General features: G+C 41.7%; 2 protein-coding genes across 2 annotated transcripts; one reads left to right on the top strand and one right to left on the bottom strand.

Moving 5' to 3' along the window:
* Positions 1–57: 57 nt before the first annotated feature.
* On the top strand, positions 58–1,074 carry LOC137255329 (uncharacterized). The gene has a single exon (XM_067792779.1). It carries the CDS (start codon positions 58–60, stop codon positions 1,072–1,074), a length of 1,017 nt encoding a protein of 338 aa, XP_067648880.1.
* A 5,208-nt stretch (positions 1,075–6,282) lies between these two features.
* Positions 6,283–7,178, bottom strand: LOC137255596 (uncharacterized). Its single transcript, XM_067793035.1, has one exon. It carries the CDS (start codon positions 7,176–7,178, stop codon positions 6,285–6,287), a length of 894 nt encoding a protein of 297 aa, XP_067649136.1. The 3' UTR covers positions 6,283–6,284.
* Positions 7,179–19,570: the final 12,392 nt, after the last annotated feature.

Raw genomic sequence — 19,570 nt, 5'->3', positions numbered from 1 at the left:
ACCTGGGTCGGACCAATGTCCAGTCACATTCACTTGGTCAGTCAGTCCAGAACAGACATGGTCCACCAAATCGTCGTCGTCCTGTGTGCGGTGCTTGGGTTGGCCTCTCACCAGGCGTTCGCTCAGTGGTCGGGCATGGGTCAAGGTCAAGGTCAAGGTCAAGGCCAGTTTGGTGGATGGGGCATAGGTGCTTTGGGCATGGGACAAGGAGGGTGGGGACAGGCACAACCTGCTGGTTTAGGAAGGGGCGGCATGTTCCAGCAAGAACCCACCCAGTATAAGACCTGCATCGCCAAGAACTCGATTGGGGACGAGATGAGAGTCACTTTCAGCAGAAGCAACAGCAACAACAACAGCCCTTGGTTTGGAAACCGATTTGGCAACGCCCTTCGTCTTACAGCTCGCATCGCCTCCAACCAAGCGGCAACTCTCCAGGGTCAGTTCCAGTTGGTCGTCACTGAATACTCCCGCACTGAAGAGGTGTGTTCCAGTCGTGCTCTCGGCGACATCCTGACCGACCGTACCTGGTGGAGCCAGTCCCGTACTCCTCGCGGGATCGTGGGCACCCCCGTCACCATCTACCAGGGACAGACCGCCACCTCTTCCGAGACCGTGGAGAACCTGTCCTTCGAGGAGCTGACCGGTCGTGGACTGGCTCTGTGTCCCTCTCACCAGATCTCTGGGTCCACCTGCTTGGACGTCATCCCTCTGTGCTGCAAGATCGGCTACGACAGTCGACCTGCCACCACCTCATTCACCAACCAGAACCAGCTCTTCGGCCAGGGACTTCTCGGTATGCCGAACCCAGGTAGCAACAACGGGAATGGAGGCGGTTTCGGACAAGGTGTGTCGGGCGGAATGGGAGGAGGCTTCAATGGAGGCCTGGGCGGTGGGATGAACCCAGGTATGGGCGGTGGGTTTAATGGCGGCGGTTTGACCGGACCTATGAACCAGGGACTTCCCGCTGGCGGACAGGGCATAGGCCAAGGCAACGTCGGACCTCAGGGTATGAACAATGGTCTTAACAACGCCGGTACTGGAAACATGGGTGGCCTGACCTTCCAGAGCGTATAAGGGACTCCACACATCTCGTGTATCTGGCTGTGGGTCCAATCCTGAGATCAATATACCTCAAAACAAGAAATACCTATCATTCCGATGTTCAGAGCTTTTGAGTGTTTACATAACCATTTGTTTGATGAATATGTCTGACTCTGAAATGCTTCTCCAAAATGTATCTTGTAATAAAACGCAGGTTTTCTATGTACATCATTTGGAATACGAACATGTATTTGAATAAAATATATTTATTTTACATACGCATTTGTTTCAAGTTACATTTACTCATAAATCTTTTGTGACAATTTCCATTATGTAGTGCCCGTAATAGTCGGGCGGGATTTATTTATACTTGTGCTTGTCAACACATTTTCTACATACATTGACATCAACAATATTTGGATAGGAGAGTCTTCTAAGGAGAATGCACAGACCATCAATGCCTGGACAAGTTGTACGATTCGAGCAGTGGAATTCGTCAGGCAGCAGTAGGGTTGCTTTGAGTGTGAATAAATCTTCTCTAGTAAATCTGAACCACTTACGGCACTGATCGTTAGTAAGTTCATGTAAATTAATGTATCTTTCGGGCAAAATATCATCTTCTTTCAAAGCAGAAAGCAACAAAAGATCATCGTTATCTTCCACAGCAGCCAAAAGATTTATATTTGCCGCCATTACTAACTTTATTCACACGAATGTAAGCATGTTACAGACTTGTCCAAGTCGGAAAATTTGACCAATCAAAGGACGTTTTACATACACATGTAATGTACCAGCACACGTACCCGTACACGTAAGATTTACTCATGTTCACACAAGTTTTGTAGCGTGTACGCGTACGTGTACGTGTACGTGTAAGTTACACGTAGCCGTACATGTACACGTCGCGCTGCTCAACCTCTCTAATAACCTCACAAATATGAACGTGTAAAATTATATATGGTTACACAAGGCATAAGGTACCGTATTTCCTCTTTTTTTCAACAGACCTCAAGACCCGGCGCTTATCAAAATACCGGTACCCTGTACTTTTTAAAACGTGGATGAGTTAATGGACCATTCCTTAATATATCAATTTTAGACCAAGGGAGAATACATTTGAGAAAAAATTCAAAGGTCTGTACCCGGCGCTTATTAGACACTCAGCACTTATTAGAGGCCCGGCGCTTAATAGAGAGTCGGCGCTTAATAGAGGGAATACAGTATGTGCAGAATGTTCAGTCGAGTATTTGATACAGGTCGTTTTCCTTCCGTGGAGTCTATTATTATCCCATCATATAAAATTATTTTAAAAAATGAAATTTTAGGAGTATTTCGCTGACTATAGTGTTCTTGGTACAATGTGTTCTTTACATCCATCAACAGTAGATTGAGACAGTGGAGAAACATGAAAGATTTTATACCGTCATTTTCAATGCATGTCAAAACATGAAACTGGCGGAACCGTTGAACTTTGAAACTTCGCTACACTATACAAAGCACAATTTAAGCATAAACTTTGATTCTAAAAGATGAACAACTTTCAACACTGAAACATATTTGCAAAGGGAATGACCGTATTGCTATTTTGCCCACGGGATGTAGATATTCTAAGAGAAATGTTTGGAAATTCAAAGTTAGCTTTCGTTAATAATAGTACTAGACTATTTTCATCTTCGTGCCCGTTTGCGCTTAGACAGGACCCGGTCGTAAACATGGCCACGAGAGGCGTACGAGACGCCATCCGGTTTGGCGGAATGACACGAGTAGTTACGAATGGCGTGTTCCATGTGCTTTACCAGGTAGCGAACGTATGGAAAATAACATTCGGAATCGTACAAACCTTTCGGGTACAAACCTTTCCGACGTAAAAGTACAAAAGGTATGTGCGAATGAACACTTTCACTATTTGGTAAGCTGTGTTCTGATTGGTCAATCTCAAGGGTCATACCTGACGCGACCTCCTACTAGGTGTTTTTGGACTCAGTAGTGGAGCGTAACGAAAAGTACAGACATTAAGTTTACTTAGACTGACACTGCCTTAAAAGCTGTTGCACAAGTCGTCAGATTTTGGACTTGGGGAATTCTTTGTCTTTCTTCCCGCAACGCTTTGGAAAGTCCTTCAAGTCACAATGGTGATAAAACTTCGTCCCATAGATGCTCGATGGGGTCCAAAGTGATTTGGAAGGCCAGGAGGGGGGACATTGACGATTGCATTGGTGAGATAGACACCTGTTAGACGAGCTGTGTGGGTCGAGGTTGTCGAATTGAAAAATCTCACTTTGGCGGTTAAAAAGTGGGAGGAGGTGAGGTCACAGCGAGGTTACTTCGGGGATTCTCCGAAGATCAGGCACCTGTCCTGCAGTGTCCGTTCCTGCAGCAAATAGGTGACGTAGTTGAAACACCTTGAGCAGGAGTGGTCACTCCTTCTTTTTTGGAAGTTTATTCCTAATACCAACTTTGCACTCGCCCCCACGCTTAAAATTTTCTTAAATCACAATTAATACAACTCACAACACACAATATTAACGCTTCAATCGATATGGTGACATGCTTTCTTTCACAAGTGCGAGTGAGGTTAGTTTTGCGCCGCTTGTAGCATTTTTCAAGCAACGACAGGGGATACAAGAAATCCACACATTGCACTCATGTGAGCATTCGTGACCAACTCGTGTTATTCCGGGACAAGTCGAATAGCGATTCGTGCCCCTCTCGCATTCGTCACCACTCGCACCTTTCCGTGAGCTATTCGGCTTGCCCCGGGATAACACTCGTTTTATTCCGGGACAAGCGGGAGGGGCGAGTGGTGACGAACACCATTTGGGAGTGGAAACGGGTAAAGAGCGAACGCTAAGACCGCTGGTCCACGATAATTTCCAGGGTACGTGTTCCGATAAATCTACATGGTAGTATTAGAAGCTGCGTCTTTAACACGTTTAAGATAATACTGTTTTGATATATTATATAATAACAATAACATGGACGAAAAGGATGTAACAAAAATGACAAGCATAGTTCACATAATTAATTTCTAATTGATCAGGGCGTTTTAGTCGTGTTGTAAAACGAACCGGTAATAACTGTCATTAGCATACACGGGCCGCCATCATTAGACACTAGAGTGTCTTTTCGCCTTCAGTCATGATCTGTTGATAACCGACCTAAGATTGAATAACTTATAGACATAAGGAGTAATGTCTGGCTCTACATTACAGGTCGGTAAGTGAGTGAATTTAGTTTTACGCCACAGTCAGCAATATCCAAACCTTTAGACGGCGGTCTGTAAATAATTGAGTCTGGACCAGACAATCCGGTGATCAACAGCATGAGCATCGATATATGCAAGTGGGATACAATGACATGTCAGCAGGCAACATTAAGTATATTGACACTGTATGTCGTTTACCCATGAAAACGTGGAAAAAGAAAGAGCTGTCGAGTTTAGTTTTACCCCGCTTTAAGCATTATTCAAGCAATCACAGTGGGGACCCCAAGAAATGGGTTACAAACATTGTACACATTGGAGATTCGAACCTGGGCTTTCGGTATGACGTGCGAACGTTCTACCCACTAGACTATCCCGCAACCCAAGTTTAAGGAGGAAAACAACAACAAAATACACTTTATATGAGTGTAATACATGCACGGCAATCCAAAACAAAGTTGTTCGATAAGACATGCAGTCACCCAACTGACACAAACATGTATGTGAGTATGTGTGGTTAAATGCCTCTTAAGGCAATAGTCCAGCAATGAACTCGAACCCGGACCTAACACTTCATCCACTGGGCCACCATACTCCGAACGATCGAACGCTTACACCGCAAGGAACAATAGCATAAAATGGACACAGTCTCCGGAGGCTGACGGACAAGATTTAGGCAAAACATTTTGACGATTTTCTGAATGACTTTGCGCCATGTTTGGCGGGACGACAATGGCGTAATGACGTAAGTGGGTCCTGACTGTACTGTCCTTGACTGTTCTGGGTAGGTCACTGCAGTCTGGAACCTGTGAAAGAGATGGGTTAGAACTGAACCTTCAGTAACCCATGCCTGTCGTAAGGGGCGACTAAGGGGATCGGTGGTAAGGTTCTCTGAAATTCTTGGTCAACACGTGCCATTGTATCCCAATTGCGTAAATTGAAACTCTAGATGTTGATCACTCGATTGTCTGGTGCAGACCCTATTATTTACAGACCACCGTCATGTAGCTGGGATATTGCCATACCCTACAAGACAACGAAAGCCATGATTGTGGTGACCTCTGCGAATACTGAATCTGCCTGGAAGATGACGAATGTTGAATATCTAATAGCAAGGTTTCACATGACACAAAAATGTGTGTCATGTGCACAAATCTGGCGAATGGACACAGGAAGGCCAAAACACTGCATCCGAAGAGACTAGTGATCCATGCTGCGTAAAACTAAACATGCTCACTATCTTATGACGTTGTTGACGTCCTGTGACCCGGTATTTCCACGCAGTCATCTCATCACCATTCCAATAGCGTCATGATCATGTACAGTTGTGGACCTTCTAATCATGTGCGGACGATCCAGCGTGACAGTTCACCGTCCCCAGTATTTGACATCCTGCAGTTAATGCTCCAGAGTGAGTGAGTGAGTGAGTTTAGTTTTACGCCGCACTCAGCAATATTTCAGCTATATGGCAGTGGTCTGCTACATGAGCTACATGGGCATTGATCTGCGCAATTGGGAACAGATGACCCCGTTAGTCGCCTCTTACGACAAGCATAGTCGCCTTTTATAGCAAGCATGTGTTGCTGAAGGCCTATTTTTTGCCCGGGACCTCCACGGGTCTAGTGCTCCAGAAACCGCTCATGTTACACCCACGTTCAGTCCAGTCATTACTGTATTATAGCATCGCGGGATGGCGTAGCCTAGTAGTAAAAGCGTTCGCTCGTCACGACAAATTCGACGTTCGATTCCCACACACCCTGGAAACTAAGACAAACGTCCATTGTTTGGTGACTTGATATAAAAAAGATATCAAGACAGATCTTTTCATAATTTTATTTTATTTATTTATCACACATCAGTCACTGAGTACACACGCACTGATTATAAGTACACACCATCATTCCTGATTTTTGTTAATTATTAGCATATTTTTGTTAATGGTATGATATGAAAGAATTCTTTATGGAATGCATGGTTCATGAATAATAAATAATTATGCTACATGAATGATAACTATATATAAGTTTTGTAAGAGGTTTGTCTAGAAGGAGAGTCCCATGTTAGGGGAGCCAGCGTTGTTCGAGGGGAGTCCACCTTGACCGAATCCTCCGTTCATTCCGGAGGGGAGTCCCTGGTTCATTCCCTGGGACATTCCGCCGCCCAGTCCCTGGTTGAATCCACCTCCCATACCGTTGTTGCTACCTGGGTTCTGCATGCCGAGAAGTCCCTGGCCGAAGAGCTGGTTCTGGTTGGTGAATGGGGTGGTGGCAGGTCGACTGTCGTAGCCGATCTTGCAGCACAGAGGGATGACATCCAAGCAGGTGGACTCAGAGATCTGATGAGAGGGACACAGAGCCAGTCCACGACCGGTCAGCTCGTCAAAGGACAGGTTCTCCACGGTCTCAGAGGATGTGGCGGTCTGTCCCTGGAAGATGGTGACGGGGGTGCCCACGATGCCGCGAGGAGTACGGGACTGACTCCACCAGGTACGGTCGGTTAGGATGTCGCCGAGAGCACGACTGGAACACACCTCTTCAGTGCGGGAGTATTCAGTGACGACCAATTGGAACTGACCTTGAAGAGTTGAAGAAGGGTTGGAGGCGATGCGAGCTGTAAGACGCAGGGTACGACCTCCACCGAATCGGTTAAATATCGGGTTGTTGAAGTTGTTGTTGTTGCCAAGGCTGAAGGTGACTTTCATGTCGTCACCGTTGGAGTTCTTGGCGATACAGGTCTGGTACAGGGTGTTGTCTTCCCTCAAATTGGGATTCAGTGGTTGGAACACGTTGTTGCCCCACCCTCCTCCACCAGCTGCACCCGCTCCCATTCCTCCCATTTGAACTTGACCTTGACCCATGCCCCACCACTGGGCATCCACCTGGTGAGAGGCGAGCCCCAACACCACACACACAGCGACAACGAGTTGATGGACCATGTTGTTTGTGGACTGACTGACCGATTGAGAATGTCTGACCACTGTCGAACTCAGGTTATATATGCATCTCTCGAGGTGCGGGGTTATTAATTTGACCAAGTTGTGGGTGGGTCTTCCTCTTACAACAGCGTGACGTCAGAAGCTAATTACCAGCTAATTCACCCGAGGCTATGTTAATGAGAGTTTACTCTGTACCTATCCTAGTACGAAAGATACTTCAACTGTCGAAACATCTCGCGTCTAAAACGAGACGTACATGACGTACAGGTACATGACGGAATTGTGCGTATCCATAGGTACATATGAAAATGTCTGTAAGTACTGATGATCTCTGTTTTCAGAAAATGTTAACAAACCCTTTACAGAACAATAAATAATAGTTTAAGTAAACTGAAAAGAAATAAATTTCAGGAATATTCCCTTCTCAGTAGGGGAAAAGCATTATATGTCCGCTTCATGAAGCAAGTGATAGACACAACCCGGGAAATTACCGATGCATCTCACTCATCAAATCTGTGTGTCCATACTGAACTCACGACACCAGATCTGGTGTGTCGACAATATAGCGATAAACGAAACTCGTGCTGGTTTTGACCAGGATGTTCCACAGTGGATCAGGCGTTTTTTCACAGTCACTTAGGAGATAAACATACTGTTTTGGAAAATCAGAGGTATATAACGAAATTATAATTATTCTACATTTCGCGTAGCGTCCGGTTTTAAATACAAAATTTAGAGCTATTATAATTTCGTTTTATACGTCTAATTTTTTAACACAATACGTTTATCTCCATTCTACCATAACCGTGTTATTCAGATTTTAAACAAATACCTAAAGTGTTGGAAAATCAGAGGTATATAACGTGATTATACACCTCTGAATGACTTTGATTAACCAATCACAATCCAGTATTTACTGGAGTCATGGTAGAATAATAAGTATCTATCAAAAAGGAATGGGAGGTTTTATTGTTTAATGATCGATGTTTTCGAAGGCCTTTGATTGCGTCCATCACGATGTCTTACTAAATCAACTGAAATCCGCACACATTGTTTTCGGCATGTTTGTACTCTTCGCCACGTGGCCTCAAATACGAAATAAACCTCTTCCTTTTGTTCTTCTTCAGAAATCAATGGATATAGATGGTGAAATCCTCAAGATACTGTCATGTATGGTAAATTATCCCCTTGTGGGAAAACTGGAATATGTCTCTGAGAATATTCCACGTGTAACATGGGAACTTGTCAAGGATGTATACTAAGTCCAAAATCATTTACTACATCAATCAACTAAACATCCAGGAAGTAAATGGTGGTCATGGCATCTTCATCTTCGCCGACGACGTATCATGATAGCAGATACTAGTCTGCACTACTACTCGCCGACGACGTATCAATGATAGCAGATACTACTCTGCACTACTATTAACCGATGATGAATAAATGATAGCAGATGCTACTCTGCACTACTATTAGCCGACGATGAATCAATGACAGTAGATACTACTCTGCACTACTATTCGCCGACGACGAATCAATGATAGCAGATACTACTCTGCACTACTACTCACCGACGACGTATCAATGATAACAGATGCTACTTTGCACTACTATTCGCCGACGATGAATCAATGATAGCAGATACTATTCTGCACTACTATTCGCCGACGATGAATCAATGATAGCAGATACTGATTTGAACTACTATTCGCATTCGAAAATCATCGAGACTGTTTGCATTCAATCACTTTTCTGTAAAACACTTTTTGGATTGAGCAAGGCTACACCGAACAATAAGGAGATATGTGAGAACTACTTACAGCTAAATCATATGCTTATAACAGCTAATAAATTCCGACGCAGTCTTATACATTTGAAACCTTTAAGACTTCCCTACCAAACCTACTACATGATTTAATCCATCTCTGACACAGGTCGCTATAACTGGGTGTCTGAGATTAGAAATATGTTCTTTCATCTGGGATTTGGACAAGTGTGAATGCAACACGACATGGAAACAGAAAACAACCAATATTTCTTTTAAAATCCAACTTGGCATAAATCGTGCAGCTCAGCTCATGCAGTCTGCAGATATACAGACAATCCAGGCAACATTTATGTTCAACGCACTTTACGTGACCTCGTGAACTTTAAATCTAAAATGAATGCATGCAATATTCATTATCGATCGATTGCAATAGTGTATTTTTGGCCCGGGGCCTTATACTGTAACAAATATGTCTGACTATCAATGTGTACTATCTATGTCGTGCTGGCCAATTAAGTTACTATCCAAATTTTACATGATCATGTATCATAACTGCATTCATGTACTTTGAATACTAATAACTATTGTCCCTGGATTGAATGAATAAATGAATGAATGAATGAAAAAAAGAAACAAACAATGAATGAATGAATGAATGGTTAGGACCCTTCAATTCCCATAATGTAAGGCTGTGAAGAGGATTAGTATCGGAAGCTAGGGCTGAGATTCGTATAGATGGTGTGGTGCCTGGGGGCTGGGGTGCTGAGAGTCTCATGCCCCAGGGTCTGTGATAGAGAATACACTTCCTTATTCCATTTGCTCCGCATCCGCAAATGTTTACTATATATCAATATTTCAACTATTACAAAAATCCTTTTATATACATTTTGTTTACCTAAGGTAGCGTTTTAAGAAGGTGACCAGTTTCTACTAGAGTTACTTCCGGGTTCAGTGTCATGTATAATGAATCGACTCCTAATTACGATATGGATTTTACCTGTGATGAACGCAAGGGCAGCCCAGTTAAGGTTATTTTACTCGATAAGCAAGTTCTGAACTCACATCCATTATAAGGGGTGGTGGGGTAGTCTAGTGGTGAAAGCGTCCGCTCGTCATACTGATGACACGGGTTCGATTCCCCACATGAGTACAATGTGTGAAACCCATTTCTGGTGTTCCACGTCGTGGAACATTGCTGGAATATTGCTAAAAGCGGTGTAAAACTAACTCTCTCACTCACTCGATCACATCCATGTCAGTACAAGTGATGCTGACAGTGATGTGTTCTATTAATGCCTTTGAATCCTGGGTTTTTGTTTGGCAAAAATATTCGTTGGTCTAAACTTACATATAAATACATATTTGTCCCCAAATGATCAGTTTAGAACATCCACCGTTTCTTGTTTGTTTATTTATGGGTAACACCTGAGAACAATGAATGTTTTCAAGCATTTCAGAAAAGGCATGTTCATTTTCAGTCCCCCTCACTCTTGAACATTCTTTACTAAAGCGCCTATAGTTATGTCATCGTTCAACCGCAGTCTGTATGAAAACATATATCACCTATATCGATTGATCAGCGTCTATAAAAAATACAATTCGATTTGTATAGTGTAAAGCTGCCTTCACACGACAAACTAAAGTTTGACAAAAAATGTTGTTGAAATTTTAAAAGTCGTGCCATTTGATCACCAAGTCTCTATCTGTGGGGTGACGTGACGACTTCGTTGACTGCAACTTGTCGTTTCTGAACAACACATGTTTGACAACACTTCACGCGTCAAACTCGAGTTTGACAACACCGAAAGTTTATAGAGACCGATCCTATATCTCGACGACGGTTTACCAACGCTGAAATTGGTGTTAGTGGCGAGTAGTTGGAATGTTCACACTCTCAAACTCGAGTTTTACAACATGTGTTGACAGGCTTCAGTTTGTCTTGTGAAGGCCACTTAATAAAACGTTTTCGCCTTGAACTATCATAGTTAAAGCACGAGGACGCTGCAGAGGACCATGTCAAAACATTGATAACAGAACAGTCTCGTTTCCTGTTCCTTCTAATCCTAGCAAACACGTCGCACAGCGAGCTCTCACAAATGGAAACCTGGAAATCGTGGAAATCTCAAAACGTGACTCGCCTTTTGAAAAGTTTGGAGGTCTGGTACGGAACTGTTATTACATCAACCTTATTGTGCGTTACAGAACTACGCTGAATAAGCGCAAAAAAACACATTACAGGTTTAACCAGTGAGCCAGATGATTTGTGACTCATTTTACGACCTCATCAGACATGGGCAGTCAGTGATTCCATAGTTAGTTATGAACCTCGACATAACGTATAGAAAGATAGTGTTAAAGTTTAAAATTAAAATTCATTTGTAAATAGCATTTCATTTGAAACAAGGAAAAGGAATTCAGTTTAACCAGAATTGTATATTTTCACTTTCACACTAGAAAATTCGGATCGGCTGAAAAGTAGGTCATTGTCTGAAAATGTAAATCAGACACGTTTCGGTATGCACTTCTCTCCAAAAGCTGTTCAACAGAACTGACTGAGCTTCTACGTATGTTTCACTGGGACTCTAAAGGTGTCAATCTCATACTTTCTTCATCCAGTTTCTTAATTTTGTCACTTCTACAGATGTTTGGTCTTAGTTGAATTTGGTTTTATTTATCCTGTTCGTCTCATGCAGATAATGTACACTTATTGCATGACCTCACAATGTGTTGGCGTCACTGCACCATTCCAGCCTACCCCGTTGTAATCTAACACTTTTGCATGACGTCACAATGTAACCAACGTCACGTCGCCTCGTACCATTACGTTTGTAAATTACATTTAGCGGTCTTAAATCAACGATAAAGGACAGCAAAATTGTAAACAGAGTAGCTATATCTTCATTCTAACACGACAGATAAGCGTTTCAAATTCGCACACTTTGGAGCGCAAGAACACAAGGCGTGAAGTGGCTTTTTTTCCTGGAATTGTATAGTTGAGTGAGAGTTTGTGTAATGAACAAAATAAGACATTTTCAACAACATTCGTCACTACTCGCCCCTTTCCGTAACCCCATAGAAGACCCGTTCCCCAGTCGATGCTTCTTATGTCCGAAAATACGACAAACCAATCAGAACGCGCGTAATGGATGCGGTGCGTTAACAAAATTAATCTCGACTACTTAAACCGTTTGTGGCATTACGTTATTGTTTAAAATGCTACGAAAATATATATCGTCATATTGTAAGTACTAAGAACGTAGCTAAAAGCTAATCATGCGACTGACTGTGAGGCTGAAGGGGTCGTTGTCGGCAAAGGTACTACAGAAATGTTCCCTAGCCAAAGTAAATGCACAGAAACGTACCAGGTACCCTAAACGGCAGTCGAGTCCACTTTACTCAAGCCAAAACTGAAACCGGTTTGTGGTGTTGTTCTAGACCGTCTGATCGCTCTCTGGGCATCAAGAATCGTTTTGTTCGCCTTCTGTTCTAACGCAATCGAAAATGGAGCTGATATTTTACAACTGACAGCCGAAGGAAGGTATATTGTTGCTCCTGACGAACACGCACAGCCATGTAGAATTGTCTCCGCGGTTTGACAGGCAAGAATAAAAGTACGCGTTCGAGATACCGGTTCAGCGCTGATTGCGATGCAGAATGGGATCGTCCTAGGGTAAAATTCTGTACATTTACCTTGGCTAAGGTACATTTCTGTATACAGAAGGGTACCTAGGGTACATTTCTGTAGTACCTTTGCCGACAACGACCCCTTCAGCGACAGTGAGAGATTCAAATGTACGCACGTGTGTTTGTAGACATAGCGGGCGGCTCTCACTGATCTGACTGGGTGTTCTGACGATCTTGTGGGCTTGTTTTGGTGATTGTACGAGCGCTTTGAAAAAGGTTCCAGGAACTGTAATAGTAAGTCACAAGGAATTTTAAAACAACACTTAACTATTACATACTCTTCAAGACAAGTAGGGGATAATGAACTTTCAATTTGGATACGAAGAGTAAACGTTAACAAACGTTTCAAGGACACACATCATAAGAACACACCACCATTTCCCTCTATTACCACCCCTAAACACAACGCATGATATGCAGTTGCACAACGCAGAAGCCCCATACACGTGCATGGGGTCCCATTCTTGATTTTGACTTTTTTTTTTCAAGAAGGTCGAGAAATCACTTAAAACATTAAGTTTGACAGTCATCTTGCATCACAGATTTGTTGTGTTTGTTTCTAGTCGTTTGTATTAAAATTAAAATCGTATACACACAAATTACATGCCATGCACAATCATCTTTCAAATGCGACTACATTCTATGGCTGTAAGGAGTGTAAATGGTAATGCACTCTCAAACATTCAATAATATCATATCACCATTGATTGACTCCGATAAATCTCCTAAATATTTTTAATCGTAATGCAAAAAATGAACATCCCCTACGTTTTTAAGAGTATATCTGCATGTAACTAATCAACTGTAATCGTTACCACCAGGCATATATTTCACATCTCTGAGAATATTTTAGTCAGACTTATTTTGCCATTCACATATAGTTGAACGAATTCAGATAAAATTCTACTTGGGGTATGGCAGCAAGGTTACATGACGTCGAGTTTGTAAACATTGAAATGTCATTTTGGAGTCTGTCATAGGATTTCAAGTAGCTTGGGGTTTTTCTTATCCAATAAAACACTTCCCATTTGTGATTATTAAACCCTATTTAGAAATATAATTACAATATAAGGTGAACATCTGGAAATAATTACGTTAGAAAATGCCTCTCATTTTTAAGTTGTCTCAAGGAGGTATATTCTTTAAGATAAATATGAAAAAAACATCAAAAAACAAACAAAAAACAAAAATAAAAACCCCAATATAACAAAAACAGCAATAGAATGTACGAGTACTCCGGTGATATTAAGTACAATAAAAATCGAACAGGTGTAGAGTTATCCGATGTTCCTACGCCAGTATCAGATCCTTAGAGAGGGGCACGAGTCGCTCTTCGGCTTGTCCCGGAATAACACGAGTTGGTCACAACTTGCTTTATTTCAGGAACCAGTATGGTTCCAGTATGCAACAAGTATGTAACAAATAACAAGTAACATAAGTAGATCACAAAATGTACAGTTTATACTGTGAGTAACTACAGTTATTTGATTTTCTCAGGTGAATTATTAGACCCGTGAAGACCCGGGGTAGAATAGCCTATCAGCAACCCATGCTTGCCATAAAAGGCAATGTGAATAAATATTTAACGTCATATCGGTAATGTTTCAGCCATGATGAGAACAAAATTGACGTTGATAAAGAATATGTGTTATTATATAGCCTGTCGTCAAAGGATAGTAAAATAACTAGATAAGCACAACATGCAAAGCATTAGAACTAGCATGTAAGGATACATATAGTAGAACTATTTGGACAAAACAATATAAAAACAAGCCATAGATCACCAACAACTGAAGGTAGATCACCATACTAAGGACTATTCGGACTTACAGTACCTTTGCTATCTTCATGGACCCTAGTTGGATTTCATTCATTCCTTCGACCCCCGGCGATTGTAGGAAAAATAGCTATGATTTATACTCACAAAAACACTACGTTTTAAAATATATGATTAGTTTAGATTTACTTTAAACGTTTGGGGAATTACGTTAAAAAGAATTACCTACGGTAATGTGGCTTAAAGAAATGTACAAAATATACCATTCTATATACCATGCTCTGCTTTATAGCTAAAATAGATAGAATTATCCTTAAAATGCATGCACGTTATCAGAAATTGTAAACCAAAAGTTACTGTGTTCTGTAATCTGATTGGTTGAAAAACATGATTAAATGGTATTAGATTCCCGGAAACTGAAAGACTATTCACCGCGTATTGACACGTAAACAATTGTTTTGTTGTGTCATCAACAGTGGTGACGTCATTCAAATCATATTGTGACGTAAAGTTAGAATGACGTCACAAATGAGCAACTGGCTGACGCCGTCGGTTCCAAATGCATTCCCGTGCTTCAAATACTCAATAACACCCGGAAATTGACCAACACATGATGTTTATCTCCTAATTGTAAATCAAAAGTCACTGTGTTCTGTAATCTGATTGGTTGAAAAACACGATCAAATTAGGAGATAAACATCATGTGTTGGCCAATTTTCGGGTGTTATTGAGTATTTGAAGCATGGGAATGCATTTGGAACCGACGGCGTCAGCCGGAGGTTTCAAATGAAATATTCCCGTGCTTCAAATACTCAGTAACTCCCCGAAATTGGCCAACACATGATGTTTATCGACATTGTAAACAAAAAAGTAAACCAAAGGGGTTTTACTGTCTGCACTCGTTTACATCGAGTATGAGTACAGCAGTAAAGTGTCATCAGCTGGCCGTTTCAGCTGGTTCCCATGGTAACGTCTGGAGTTGCTCATTTGTGACGTCATTCTAACTTTACGTCACAATATGATTTGAATGACGTCATCACTGTTGATGACACAACAAAACAATTGTTTACGTGTAAATACGCAGTGAATAGTCTTACAGTTTCCGGGAATCTAATACCATTTGATCATGTTTTTCAACCAATCAGATTACAGAACACAGTGACTTTTGGTTTACAATGGTATTTAATTCCCGGACACTGCACCACTGTTGCCTGTGTATTGACACGTAGAAACATCGCAAACAATTGTTTTGTTGCGTCATCCGTAGTGGTGACGTCATTCAAATCATATTGTGTCATAAGTTAAAATGACGTCACAAATGAACAACTCCAGATGCGACCATGGGGACCAGCTGAAACGGTCATCTGATGACACTTCATTGCTGTACCCGTACTCGATATAAACGAGTGCAGTCAGTAAAACCCTTTAGTTTACTTTTTGGTTTGCAATGTCGATAAACATCATTTGTTGGCCATTATCCGGGTGTTATTGAGTATTTGAAGCACGGGAATGCATTTGGAACCGACGGCGTTTATCTCCTAATTATAGCTAAAATGGATAGGATTGTCACTAAAACGCCCGCACGTTATCAAAAATATGCGGGCCACTGTAACTTGATAATGCCTGCGAAATACGTGACGACGGGCCAAACTCGTTGTTAGGTGACGTCATAGCTCAGCTGCTGAACATGAATCACCTACGGCTCGTTTGAACTTGGGTTCATTATTGACAATATATCTGGCTCACAGTCGTCACATGTACCTGTGCCATTATGCACTATCTTGCCTGTGCCAACCATAACAACTGTAACATAAATTACCACATACAGCAATGAAAATTTCGACTTCAAGTCTAACCTTGTTGAGAACTGAAAAAACATGGCGGCTGGTTGTATGGGCGAAGGTCAAGGTGGAATGTCGTCACTCTCAATAGTGACGTCATCTGTGTTGTCCTGTGACGTGTCTATATTTGTAAAAGGTGTGTCAGTGACCTCCGTCGTTTGTTGTTAGCAGTAAATGCTTCTAAACCGATGCCGTTGTTTTTATTCTTAATCTATTAAAGATTCTTTTCATTTTAGCTATAATAACGATGACGCTATTTTTCAGGGCATTGTCATTTGCAGGAGTTATCGATCTTTTCAACTGCTACATTGATAAATGACAATGTTAACTTTTATGTTAGCGTCGTGAAAAGATAAACATGAAGAAAATGACTGATATGGCGACTTGCTAAATTGGTGAAATAAACAAACAGGCTTCACACATTGTACCTATGTCAGGAATTGAACCCCGGCGATTTAACCACTAGGCTACCCCATCGCTTAATCTGCAAATGAACCAAGTTGATATAATTTGACGTTTCAAATGACGTGATGTGGATACTAAGGGGCTTTGGAAAGCCTTCTGTACATCATCTCTCTTTTTTGTTCAGACTTGAATCTTTTCTCATAATTGTTTTCTTTAAAATTAATTTTCATTATTAACGTTCTGGAATCACCCATGATATATCATATTACTATAGCTTACAGTGTCACTTCCTGGTATTTCAGCGATTTGCGCGCAGGAATGTCAGCACCAGTCTTTAACAACTAAAAACGTCTCTGTGTGCCATGAGCTTCGCTAATTGGTATTGTCGAAACAGTGTGAAACTGTGTGCAGTGTAGTCTATTTTGTATTTATTAATTGGACTTTTTAAAAAAAAATGGGCTTTAAAAAGCCCCAGGTTTTTAAGCCTTTAGGCGGCAGCAGGCCCAGATGGCCAAATGGCAGATTAAAGTATTGTAAACACTGATCTCAATTACATGACTTTATGACCCTGTTTATAGTTGCGACACCTTCGTATTGAATATCTCAAATATTTGAATAGTATACAGTATATTTCGATCTGCGGCTCTTCACGATAAGTCTTTACTGTACGGAACCGTATTATCTCTTGGCCACGGCATAATAATGGTATTTATTTTCTCATCCGATGTCTCCTTTACGGTTCCCGTAGTAACGTTTGATTCCTTTGCTCCTGGGTATTTTCTATATCAGTATGATAAAGGTCTTCAGTGCATTCACCACGTTCATTGTTCAAATGCTGGAATGAAATTTTATAGAATGAGTCGAAGGTGAAAACGGGATTGGATGAAGAGATTCTGTGGCACACATTCTGTTGTAAGGCCATACATCTCTTAAGTTTTATTTTATTTATTTATCTATTTATTAGTTTGTTTATTTGTTTATTATTTTTTTAATATGATCACATTGTGTTTAATAAATCAGTGTGTTTATGTCAGTAATATTTCATTTTATAAAATGTTTATCCTGCTGTATACAGTACTCTACAGTGCATGATAGATAACTGTTATTCATGGCACTACCGGGTGTGTGAATGAGTGAGTTAGAATTTACGCCGTGTTCAGCAATATAACGGCGGGGGGTACCATCATTGTGGGTAATCGACCTCGGGTCTTCGACTTGACGGCCCAAACTGGGCTACCGAAACTGCCTCGATGTGAATGAGTGAGGATGTTTCACGCAATATTTCAGCAATATCACGGCGTGACATATCAGGCATGGACTCAAGATATTCTGGGACTCGAATCCGAGCCTTCGGCATAGCGGGCGAACGCTTTACCATGTGGGCCACCCTTCCTTCCCAATGTGCAGGAAACTGTGTAAGAGTGAGAGAAGGCAAGCATATATACTCTTTAGTAAAGTAGGGGAACTTCTTGAAAACCGTCAAAATCAAGAATGGGACCCCATGCACGTGTGTGGGGTGTATGGGGCTGCTGCGTTGTGCACCTGCATATTATGCGTTGTGTTTAGGGATGGTAATAGAGGGAAATGGTGGTGCGTTCATAAGATGTCTGTCCTTGAAACGTTAGTTAACGATTACAGTACCTATCCAAATTGAAAGTTCAGGTTCCCCTACATATTTTGAAGAGTATATTATGCCAACACCGTTGTGTGGAGTACACGTGTTTACCACTTTGTCGGTTGGTAGTTGTTTAATGCCGCACTCAACAACAGCTTTATGGCGGTGGTTGGTAAATTTCGAGTCTGGACCAGACAATCTAGTAGCATGAGCGTCGATCTCCGCCAGATGGATACGATGACATATGCCAATCAAGTCGAGCAGCCTTACCACCGGTTAGTCGCCTCTGCTGACAAGCATGGATTGCTGTAGACCAATTCTAACCCGGATCTCTCGGCTCTCTTTATACTGCAACATAATCACACCATTGTGTGTCATCTTAAGCACATGGCGTGCCACCCACCTTAAGCACATGGCGTGTCATCTTAAGCACATGGCGTGCCACCTACCTTAAGCACATGGCGAGTCATCTTAAGCACATGGAGTGCCACCCACCTTAAGCACATGGAGTGCCACCCGAAGCACGGGGGATAAAAGCCAGGTGTGATGTTTGACTATACTGATAGCCAATAAGACGGATATGGTGGAGACACAACTTTAACCATTCTCGGGAGGAGAACCATCACAGGCCCGTGAACGTCCGGGGTAGAATAGGCCTTCAGCAACCCATGCTTACCATAAAAGGCGACTATGCATGTCGTAAGAGGCGACTAACTGGGTCGCTGACTTGGTTGACACTTGGTATCGGTTCCAGGGGTACGCAGATCGATGATCATGTTGTTAATCACTGGATATTCTGGTCCATACCCGATTATTCACAGACCGCTGCCAAATGGCTGGAATATTGCCATGTGCGTCGTAAAACAAAACTCACTCGAACCATCATAGGTTTCTGAATGTTAAATACATGGAATGGCCCAAAACAGGACAAATGGGCACACAGAAGAAAAAAAAATGTTTTCATGGAAATATCTTTACTGACAAAAGCAAGTAGATTTTAACATTTCAACAATATTTTCAATAATCAATAATCATATCAACTGTAAATACATCAAAAATAATATTAAACGATCTAATATATCAGAAAGAATAACGATGTAGATCGAGGGAAACAACTTAAAGTTAAGGGGCTGTCTATTTGACTTATATCATAGTGCGTCTTCTTGACAAGGAAGACATACCATGTGATAAGGGAATTACTTTTGTTCCCTCCTAGGAAGCCTGCTGGACACGATTATGACGCCGTCAAACAACGAATCATGATGATGATGAAGTCTATAGGTTAGTGTACATGAGTCTTGT

Source organism: Haliotis asinina, chromosome 11, assembly GCF_037392515.1.
Source record: "Haliotis asinina isolate JCU_RB_2024 chromosome 11, JCU_Hal_asi_v2, whole genome shotgun sequence".
Lineage (NCBI taxonomy): Eukaryota > Metazoa > Mollusca > Gastropoda > Lepetellida > Haliotidae > Haliotis > Haliotis asinina.
Note: the sequence above shows the minus strand (reverse complement) of the source record. Positions and strands in the feature narration are given on the sequence as shown.

Excerpts from the sequence above, each read along its gene's own strand:
- LOC137255596 (XM_067793035.1), bottom strand. The coding sequence starts at position 7,178 with ATGGTCCATCAACTCGTTGTCGCTGTGTGTGTGGTGTTGGGGCTCGCC.
- LOC137255329 (XM_067792779.1), top strand. The coding sequence starts at position 58 with ATGGTCCACCAAATCGTCGTCGTCCTGTGTGCGGTGCTTGGGTTGGCC.